The sequence below is a fragment of the Anopheles merus genome, chromosome 2R (genome assembly GCF_017562075.2).
Source record: "Anopheles merus strain MAF chromosome 2R, AmerM5.1, whole genome shotgun sequence".
NCBI classification, from domain to species: domain Eukaryota; kingdom Metazoa; phylum Arthropoda; class Insecta; order Diptera; family Culicidae; genus Anopheles; species Anopheles merus.
The window spans coordinates 26,776,613-26,788,048 of NC_054082.1; the positions used below are offsets into that span (position 1 = coordinate 26,776,613).

General features: G+C 44.4%; 1 protein-coding gene across 3 annotated transcripts in view; it reads left to right on the plus strand.

Annotated features, from left to right (window-relative positions):
• Positions 1-10,278, plus strand: part of LOC121588918 — a 137,898-nt gene extending 127,620 nt beyond the window's left edge. For all 3 annotated transcript variants that reach the window (XM_041907369.1, XM_041907370.1, XM_041907372.1), the window contains exons 17-18: positions 6,829-6,987; positions 7,074-10,278. In XM_041907369.1, coding sequence (XP_041763303.1) covers positions 6,829-6,987; positions 7,074-7,879 — 965 coding nt within the window. In that variant the 3' untranslated portion in view covers positions 7,880-10,278. The remainder of the gene's footprint in view (positions 1-6,828; positions 6,988-7,073) is intronic.
• The last annotated feature ends 1,158 nt before the right edge of the window (positions 10,279-11,436 follow it).

The window sequence follows — 11,436 nt, forward strand, 5'->3', positions numbered from 1 at the left end:
CAACCAACCAGACCGCCGGAAACTTTTGCACAAGTGCTCCCGCATCTTCCGCCAGCACACAGCACGGTTTCTCGCTTTTATTTTCGCCGCTTTACCGCCATCTGTGTGTGCAGTACAATGCAGCAAACCTCGGGGACTGTGGCCCATCCGACTTTTTTTTTCTCGCAAAACAAAATTCCCGAACCGGTCGGTCCATCGGTGTCAAGATCGATGAGGTTGGTGCGGGGGCAGTTGCGAGCGTGGGCAGTTTTCCGTGTCCTCGGCATTTCCCGTGTCGAACGGTTCCTGCTGACATACGAAACATTGTGCGAATCCGACCTGGTGTCGAGTTCACATGTGCGTCCTCAACCGGCACCGGCACCGGCAACTGCTCCTACCAACCCGCCTCACCGACCGGCCCGATCAGCCACGCGTCTTGATCTTCTCGGCATCCTTGAACGCATGTGTCCACGGGAGCATAAAAGCAGCATATTCAACATCATTATCCATTCTGCTGAATGTGTATGTTTTTTTTTTCTCCTGAATCTCTCCTCGTCTCGCTTCGCACTCGTTTTGCTCGTTATGCAGAAGAGCCCGCTTGTGTGTGTAGGGGTGTGTGTGCGCCCTCGTTGTGCCCCTGTCACGTATGCTTGTGCATAGAATGTTTTGTAGTGATTTTTGTTTTCTTTTGCCTCTCTCCACCGCCGGTCGGCACTGTCGAGCCACACTTGACGTTTGCGCTACCATCTTTGGGTTGGCAACCGTGTACGCTCACTCGCCTCCTGCTTCCACCTTTTCAACGGTTGATTATTCTTTCTAACTCATTGAAATTTTGTACCTTTTCAAACTGATTCTAAGTGTGCTCGGACTTCTTTTTTTTTTGTTAGCGACGATTGCCCACCCCACAGCCTGATTATCCTTTCAAGAGCTGGTGATGATCCTGTGGGGATGGGATGTTGTTTTTCGCCTCGTTTTGCTTCCCCGCACCAACCCGTCCAGTGCTACTGCGGGATGCAATAAATGCTAACTATCTGGGCAATATTTACCGACCGTTACAGTGTGCTGCACCATTGAATGCTTCGTCGAGGATTAGCTCTTTGTTTGGGATGAATAAGCAGAACTCATAAACACACACACACACACGTGCCTGTGTATACAAAGACTCCGAAACACACGAATAGTGGCACGACAGTAAAGATAGCAAGCATGTGCTGTGTGCAAAATTGCGAAGAAAAACGGATTTGTTAGGGTAATGCTTGGAATTGCCACGGTCGCAGAAAATGGTTTGGAAAAGTATACCTCCAGAGCGATGCGTTTGTTAAGTAAAAGGAGTAATGATTGCCGAAAACGTTACTCTAGCAGTTTAAGAGTTTTTATTCAGTAAAGTAAGTGTTTTACACATCTCCTATGCACTTTGACTCGAGAATAGGAGCTAATATACATTTGGGAATGGTAATTCCATAACAGCATAATTACATTCTAGTTTTTTCTTCAATACAAATTAAAATGAGTGTTGAATGTGTACGTTCTCCTTTTTTTTTTACTATTTTTTTATACTACTAGGATAAATGTACCTAAAGTGGTAGTAGTATCAATAGTGTTAGCAGTGCACTTTGATACATTCGACGCGTTAAGCTAGGAGCAATGCAGTTTTTTATCTTAGCAAGAACTGTTTTTTTCTGTCTTCTTTACAAAGTATCAAACATAAATGATGCGTTACGTAGCGGCCATTCCAAAAAATCCATTATTTTGTAAATTATGAAACTCGTGTTTTTATCAACACTGCAACTAAGAACAAAACTATGAAACCAAAGCTTTTTTCACTACTACTGCTATGAAATATAATTGATATTCTGTCAGCTTTTCACCGCATTTCGACAATCAATTCAACAAAAACGCACAGTTTTTTTTTACTCTAAATTATTTTTTTTTTGAGATATTTTTTAACCATTCATATTGCTTTCACAAAAAAAGCAATTAATATGAATTATATAATAATAGACATAGTAATAATAATAATAATAATAATAGACATAATAATAAAAGACTAGACAAAGGCCCAAAACTCACATCTCTCCTGGCATTCCCATCCAAGTCTGCTTTGACTAGAGTCGTTATACAATGCTGCATTTTATATTTTCACCTGTTAAAATCAAGCATTTTTGACGAGCGAATTGTGCTGAAATTCCATATTTTCACTCATCTACCGCAACTATTGGAACACAATACGACAACTCAAAGCAAATGCTTTCACTATTTACATGGAACTAAGTATTGCAACTTGTATGATAGGAATACATAGCATAGCGTCATAATATTGAATTTTTCTATTGAATCCATCTGTCAATAATGAATGATTTTGAAGTATGAAAATCTAGAATGCAGCATTGTTTAACGGCTGTAGTCAACCCTGAAGGCTTGAAAGGGTGTGCTTAATTTGATGTCTTTTTCCAAGTTTTCAATCATGTAGATATGGAATTTTTACCCATTGTTTGTTCAACATTTACCATTTCATGGTATGTTCATTATTGGTTTTTATGATAACAATCGAGTGGTAAAATAAAATTGTCAAAAAACAATCCGGAATAAATATTAAACCTATTGTTTTTAGCTGATTTTCCAAACTTTGCTTTATTGCAAATGCATCAGCTATGTGCACTTTTAAGAGGGCTGGCCAAAGTACACGAACCTTCGTCAGCAAATCTGTGCTCTAGCAGCACTCATCGTAAAAGGAAACGATCTATGGAAAATATAAATCCCTCATCATCCCCAAATCATTCGCCAGCATCAACCGCACGAACCGGTCAATGGATGGATCTTTTGCTTTAGTGCCGCCCGTTTTAAAGTTGCAAACGACGCTCGATCTTGCGCTGCCGTAAAACAGATTCGCTTGCCGGTCAACGATAATAGTAAAAAAAACGAATCCAAACTCGTCTCTCAACAAACAAAACCACAAACGCGAGCAAAAAAGCGAACAAAGCGTATGTTAAATCTCCGTTGACAAATACAATGCGGGTTGATCCGCGCTCTGCTGGAGTGGGATAAATTCGCAAAATATGCAAAAAGAAGGCAAGAAGGAAGACCCGGCTATCGATTCACCATTGGAGAGCTGCCTGCTGCAATGAATGTCGGGAGTGGGGTTTGCTCTCGATTATGTGAATAGATTTTAAACGTATTCCAGCTTTGTTCACTTTCTGTGGTAGCTGAGGATGGGGGTAGCAAAAACGAGAGCATTGCTTCGAGTGCCAATTCTCTACAGGACACACGCAGAGAGCTTTAATCTTACGCTTTACATGGATGAGTGTTTTCCCCTTTCGTTGCGAATTTACTCATTGGTTTTAAGCGGTAAACGTAAGAAACAGTAATTAATCGTAATTTGTTATAAACAGCATCATTTAGAAAGACTTTTAGTATTTGCGTTGTATTATTTTTGTAATTGTAATTTGTATTATTTCGTAATCGTACTTTTTGTACAATTCCCTCCAGAAAGTTTCAAATGATTGTTTACGTTTTGTGGTATGTTTTGTAGTTAACATGTTTAACATTTATTTACATTATTACATTTAAATTTAAAAAATCTCCATTCTGAACTGTTTCGTCTCAAACTGTTTACGCTAACACGAGCTAATGCCCTTAGTTGAGCGTGATCCATTGGCGGGAACTGTCCATTCCCGCTTTGGCGATGATAACCTCGAAAAAAAAAACATAAAACACCAGCACACTACAAACCAAAACCAACACATGAAAGCTCGGGATGAGCTCAAGCAATGAATGTGGAACCGGACCCGAGAAGGACGCTAGTGGGCAATAAAATTCAAACCCATTTTCTTCCTCTGTTCCGCCACCGAAACCGAAAAAGGCATCCACATTATGCCTGGTGTGTCCTGGCAGCACCGGAAGACTGCCGCAGACAAATGCGACACACATCCATACACACACACACACACACACATTCACCATCTAGACCGCATGGAAGCTTTCCACTTTCGTTTAAAGCTTTTACCTTTCAGCCCAGATCACCGTGAACACACGCTTGGATGGAAGGGTGGTGGAGCAAAAAAAAGAACGTCCTTTTACGGCTTTTCTTTATTTTCTTCGTTTTTTTTCGAAACATTTCCACCTCCGATCCTGTGAATGCAGCGCCTCGCCCAGGGATGCACCACATCCGGGTGGAAGCGGAGTGTTTTTGTTTCATTTTCCTGAGTGCCTTCGCCTTCCCTTCCATCCATCCATCTGTCCATCTGTCCACAGCCACTCACTCGGTGCCGTTTTGTTAGAGCTGCTGGCATCGCTTGGACGGATTATGTATTTCCCGTTTTGTTTCCCGCTCCGCCCTCCCACTCATACACCATAAACGGAAAGCTTATTTGAGCTTTCTGGAGAGAGAGAGCAAAAAAAGCATCCACCTAAAACCTCAGCGTACACATTTAGCAGTGCCCGGTCGTCATTTGCAGCAAATCCATTGCTCGTGAACTGCGTCAGCCCACACAACACAAAAAAAGCGAAACTAGTTCGCCCTTCGAAGTTTGCCACACATGTGCTTGGCAAATCCTCAGTATGGAGTGTCTCGCTACCAGCTACTACTTCTAGCTAGCGGTTCATCATTCTTCAAAGACAAAAGAAACGTTGTGTCGGTTTCGGTACGTTTTCGGAGAAAACAAATTCACACCAAAAACAGGCACCGCATAAAACCCATCTCCCACTTCTTGGCCAGAAAGTGCTTCAACTGCAGAACTGCAGCTGCACCGAAAATGAGGGTGTACGTGAGGGAGAAAAAAAAATCCCACACAGACACACATCCTAAACACTACGCCAACGATGCAGAGGTGCTAAGTTATTAGTTTTCCGCTCCATTTTTGTGTGCTTTTTGTGTACTTCGCTACCTCAAAGCCCAATCCCGTGGGTCGATTTACAGCGGGCATCAAGTGCCCTCGAGCCAGGGAATCGAACGGCTTGAAAATCTGGAAACTTCAACACCGTTTCCCAAGCATGCTTGCCTTCTTCGAGGGTGGAAGGGCAGAATTTATCATCTACTAAAGACAGATGCAGCTATAACCTTCCTTCTAAAGGTTAGCGTCTGAAGCGCATCGGATGAGGAGGACGGCATCGTGAGTATCATCTGCTCCGGGTCGGAACCGAGGCGGAAGAATTTAGCGTCTGCTTAGCGACAAACGATTGCTTTCGGGCGCTCGTTTCGTTTCGCATCGTTTTCCCACACCCTGCCCTAATGCGGCACCACCCCGAAGACGGACGGACCGAACGAACGACCGACCGGGCGCCTCCATGCGATGCAATTTGAGGAAAACCGTGCGCCAGAGACGCAAATCATGCTCATCGTGTCTCAGCGTTTCTAGTGCGAAATGCATAATGGAAACGCTTTTTCCTTCCTTGCTTTTCTTTTTTTTTGCGCTCGCTTGCTAATGCATGTGCACAATAATAGTAAATGAAGTGATACCCCGGGTGATACCGAAACGAACGAAACGTACGAAACTGTGCGGAGATTCTCTGCAATGTTTTATTCATTCGCAGCTCAGGCCCTCTCGGCCCCTGCTGTCTACAATTGCTGCCTCAACTCCGAACACTCGGTGCAAGCGATTCCGGGCCCCGCGGAAGGTTTCCATTACGTGCAAAGTGTCGGTTTTGTGTTTCGACCCGAAATCTGTTTTATCCAATGCGAGGAATTTGTTCGCTCAGTATGAAAGATTCGAGTTTTCGTCCGGGATGTTTTTTTTTTTTGTTTGTTTGTTTGATCCGAAAGATTTTCTTTGCTCTGTTAAGTGCACATCAAACACAAGAGATCAGATTGTGTTATTATTTCGAACTGCAGTCCTGTATTCATTAAATCCTTTATCGATTGTCAAGGTTCGGGTTTTAATTTAAATTAAATTCATCAATTTCATCAGTCGAATGAATGGAGGAATTAATAAAAAACCAATTCTGTTCCAAGACCGAAACAATCGACGAAACAAGTGAACCTATTTCTATAACAGCTAGCCGTGTTCTAACTGTTTTAATGATAATTCTTTACCCTATGAACTACATTTTGTAGCCATTTCATGGGAAATATATGAAAGCATTAAGTACTGCTAATTATTCTAAATTTTTCCTTTACAGGGTTTTCCACGAGTGCTCATAGTTGTGGGACACTTCCTGGGACACTCTTTCTTACGGGAAATGAACTTCATATGATGGAAATTGGACTACATGGTACCCTTTTTGAACAGGCTCCTTGAAAATTCCTATTGGATTTGTCGAACAAGGGTGCTATAGAGTCCAATTCCCATTACATTAAGTTCATTTCAAAGAGAAGAAGGAGGCAACAAAGTGTCCCACAGCTATGAGAACTCCTGGAAAACCCTGTAAAGCAAGTAAAGGCGAAATGGTGGTTCTCTCTAACTACATTTAGTTGAGCCAACAATCGGTGAACAAGAAACAACTTGGGGACGACATGTCACCAAGTATGAGCAAGAAATGTTCCAATGATGTTTTTATTGATCGCAGGAAACATTTGATTTTCTTTCAAATGATAACGCCTAACAAATCAACATAAATTTAATCAACAATCAACTGACAAATGGTCGAGCTCTGGTCGAGTGAGCCGAATCGATTGAATGTACAAACAGTACAAGTAAGAGGGCCATCATTTGTATGAATAAATAAACTTTTTTTTATTTCAATGAATACGTTTTTAATGTTTACCGGAAAATATACCTGTTTTGTAAAACATCATATAATTGTGTTGGATTTATTAAAAAAGGCTAAAAACAACAACTACACTCTCTTTCCCACAAAGCTCCATTTACTCAATCACTTACCGAAACAAACTCTTCCCCTTGCTTCTGCTTTCAGAGGGAACGGAAGGCTTAGGGATACTACCGTTTGCGGCCCTGTTGACCGGTGCCCTCTTCACCATCGGTATCGCTGTCCTGCTGGTCGTGGTGCTTGCCATCCGCCGGAAGCGTGACGGCCACGGCGGTGGTCTGTGTGACGGCAAGGAGAAGCATATAGGTAAAGCAATTCGCAAATAGACTTCGTCAGCCAGCCCAGTGCAACCGATACTCAGCCAAGCGTCCCGTTACTCTCTTTCACAACAGGCATGGACATCACGGTAACGACACCGCTCGAGATGGGCATGGGACAGCAGAAGTACGTCGTCGCCTACACGCTCAAGCAGGGCGTCGAAAAGCAGCCGGACATACTGAGCGCCCAAAAGACGGGCTCGGCTAGCGTGCAGTCGATAAAGGACATCGGCACGCAAAAGCTGGGCTCCCCGGTGGGCTTGCGGGGTCCCCCGGCCACCGGTACCATCTACGCGACGGGGGGCGGTGGCTACGATCAGCAAAAATCGACCCCTTCCAGCCGGCAGAGCACACTCAAGCGAACGGACGCTTCCGCTAACAGCTACTGTCTGCTTCAGCAGCAACAGCAGCAGCTGAGCAGCACCAGCAAGCAGCCGTACCCGGGCGAGCTGGTCGAGTACGAGAAACCGTACACGAACTACCAGCACACACTGCAGTACAACCACAATCCGCCACCGCTCGTCGATCCGTACGCGTACAAGAGCTCCCCGCTGGGCGGTGTGCCCGAGGACCATCCCCAGCAGCAGCAGCAGCAGCACCACGGTGAGCCGGGCGTTGCGTCCAATCCAACCGGCTACGAGTATCGTAGTGGAAGCAGCCGCAGCAACAGCGGCAACCTGAAGCAGGCGGCCACCGGCCTGAACGGGGGCGGAAATCCGGAGTACCGATATTCGGGGTCCGAGTTTGTGACGGATCTGCTCGACTTCAGCAGTGCCCCGTCGCCCTCGTCCAGCTCGACCGTCGGGGCGACACTAACGAAGACGCGCAACCGTCAGCACATCATCACCGACACGCTGCCCGGACCGGAGAGCTGCGTGTAGAGTGACCCACTCGACAACGAACCGCAACCGAGCGAGCGAGCAGCGAGCAGCGAGCCGGCCAGGCTTACGCTAATCCGGAAGAGTACTTGCACAAGGGCCGGTCTGCTAAACCCGGTCACAGCCGAGCCGGGCCTGCTCGTTAACGGGACAATAAAAACCCCACGCACGGACGGACGGATCTCTTTTGGCGCGTTAGATTAAAACTACTAGCATGGCGGGATTTTGCGGTGGGACAAAAACACCAACGCCCGCCCGGTGTCGTTCAAGCGGGCATGTTATGGTTAAGTGTGGCCACACCAGCAAAGGCAAACACCTTCTTTTTTTAAGGATGATGCTGGTAAACAATCCAAACACAGGCAATTCCAGCTAAATACAGCGATGGGAAGATGCGACCGCACGGGCAGGAAAACCTCACGCAGGCCGGTTGTACAATGAACCATGTAAGCATGCTTTCCACGAATACAATCACACCCGGCACGGCCCACGGCTCTCACTCGATGGTGCGGCTCAGGTGTAGCGACTTTGTGCAGCGAAGAATAAATAGACAGTCTTCCATTAAGCAAACGAGACAAAACAAAGACAAGAACCCACACACACACACGCATGGTGATGGTAGAAGCGGCGTCGCTCTAGATGATCTGTGTGCGAAAAAAGAAAAACAAAAAAGGCCCCCGTTTTCCCGGTTAGGACGAACTATGTTACGTAGGCAATACATGTGTTGAACAAAAACGGTTAGGTTAATTACTTCGTTTGTACATACGCGTTGGTTGGGTGACGGGGAGGAAGGAAGCAGCATCGTTTAACGAGCAGACATGTAGACTGATAATGTAAATATTAGTTGAAAGCGAGAGTTTTTTGTTTTTGTATCTGTTCGAACGCTAGAGAAATATTTGATTTTCGCACGTACGGTGGAGATGGTTAGCATCCATTTAACGGTTAGCAAGAGCTGGTAGATGATTATAAAAAAACAAGGTTGTTTAACTATTGTTTTGTACTACTTGTTTCATAAACAAAAAGAAAACACTCTGGAACTTTGTGATGGAGCAGCCGTTTTGTTTTGGAAAACCTCGCACGTTTTTGCAGACATTTAGCAATCGTTATACTGATAGACTACTCCCGAGAATGAACGTTGTTTTCCAGCGTAGTGTACCACTTAGATAAAGAAAAGGCCCCAACGCATTCACACACACACACACACACACACACACACACACTAGCATATCCAAACCAACAATAATATCAACCAAACGCTACCAACCATATCGATCATATCCCAAACTTCCCTTTTCCCGGGCGCTAGATGTACACTGGCGCACGGCCTATATCCTCAGACTGAAGAAGTTACGGTGAGAGGGAAACCGCGTGTCGGATCGTTTGATCGTTTCGCTTGTTTTCTCAACCCAATCCTGAGGTGTGACACACATACACGACTTATTATCTGTTAACAGGAATGGCTCACATGAATTGTCATGTCATGAATTTATCCCGGCCCGATATGCTCTCTTTGTTAAAAATTGCCGACGGCATCAATATTGTAAACAGGCGTTATCAACACCTTGTTAAAAGACAACACGCAAACACCGTGAAGCATCCGTTAGTGTATGGTGTGGACAGGAATCACGCGTGTAAAAAGCAGAAAAAAAGCAGCACTAACTCGTGTCGTAGCTAAATACAGAATCGAACCGAAACGATGTTGTCGATGCTTTAAGGATCCGGCGCGGTCCCTGCACGAAACCCCTCGATATCTCCCTAAAAAAAATAGTAAATTTGTACATATCCGTCTAGAGTGAACTGTTCGTGCTCGTGCAGCAGGACACTGCTGGCACATTAGCCAATAGCAAAAAGCTTCCCGAATTGCTATCCTTTTTTTTTCTTCTTGTAAATATACTGTAACAGAGCCATGCTTTCGACTCGTGTAACGCGTGTACCATATGACCATATCCTAGGACATTTTTGTCAATCCATTAAGACCAACTCTCGCAGCGAACGGTGTGGATGAAACGAGAGGCGTTGCTTACGTTGTAGATCTATCGATGCCGCTCGTTTGCGCCCGCTGCAAGTGTGTACAGATGAACCAAACGCGTAGTACGTGCATGTTTTGGACAGAGCAGTCGGCCTCAGTTCCCCATTTTCCTGTACATAGCTATGTTTAAGCGACGGGTTCAGCCACCGCCGAGCCTAAAAATCCTTCCGCAGGAAGCACGCAAACGTTTTCTTCCGTTGTAGGAGCAGCATAGGCAAACAGGATACGGCATACAAAAGCACGTTGTCTTAATGTTGGTGCGAAATGAGCCCTTGCAAGCAAGCAGCTGACTCGGAGCAGTTTCGCATTGTCTGTATATGTGTGTGTGTGTGTTTGTGCAATATACTGCGACGAATGTGTACGACGATGAGTCAATAAAAACAATCTAACTAATTGTGTTTTTTTAAATACTATGGCCTTTTATTTCGTGTAAGCAGCAATACGGAAAGAAAAAGGTATCACAAACCATAACTGATAGCGATTGTGTGTGGCGATCCTGTTACTTGTCCTTTGAGACAAATGAAACGTTTCATGAAATATTTCCGTTTTGACTGGCAACGAATCGCACAGTTCGGAATGATGTGAACTCTTCGTCCCCGTTTCGTTTTAAAGCACTAAATCACTAAAGCTTTCCTTAGCGTAGAAAACTTTAAGCATAAAGCAAATGAATATCCTTGCAAGTGTATTATGAAGCTTATAGAATTGCATTCAAGTCTTTAAAAAAGTGTGTTTGTCGGAAGCACTCAGAAAGCTTTCAGAAACCACAGGTAAAAAGTTTGCGTGTAAAGTACACTCCTATTTTATAAATACAGGTAATCCCAAACATACGCAATGCTGTAGTACATCCGCATGCTAAATACGATATGCTATATTTTACAGTTCTTTGAGCAAATTGTATTGATTTGACATATAGATTGTCCATTGCAAAATAAATTCATTTTTGGTTGAATTTCAAAACCCGTTTTAAAAGGCACAAACTTGCAAGCTTCAGTTATAATCAGATCAAATTAATAATTTAGTTGCTAATTCTAAAACTACCAATACATAATTGATATCTAGGTATGCGTGACGTACAGATAGGTTAACGCACTTTTGAAGTCGTTACACAATTCACCTATCTGGGGTCAAAGGTCAACAACGACAATAGCATGATAGCTGGGCTGCGCTCAAGGATGCTGGCTGCAAACCGGTTTTTCTACAACCTAAAAAATCGGTTCACCTCAAAGAACCTGTTGCGACCGACGAAGCAGGGACTTTATAGTATCTATATAGTTCCGGTACTCACATACGCCTCTGAGACATGGACACTGTCCAAATCTCACGAAACCCTCTTAGCCGCGTTCGAGAGGAAGATGCTCGAAAGGATACTTGGCTCCGTATATGTGGAAGGACAATGGAGGAGCCGCTATAATGACGAGCTATACGAGATGTACGGCGACCTCACTGTCGTGCAGTGTATCAAGCTCGCCAGGTTTCGGTGAGCTGGACATGTTGTACTCATGGAAATGGACGACCCAGTCCGCAAAGTCTTTTT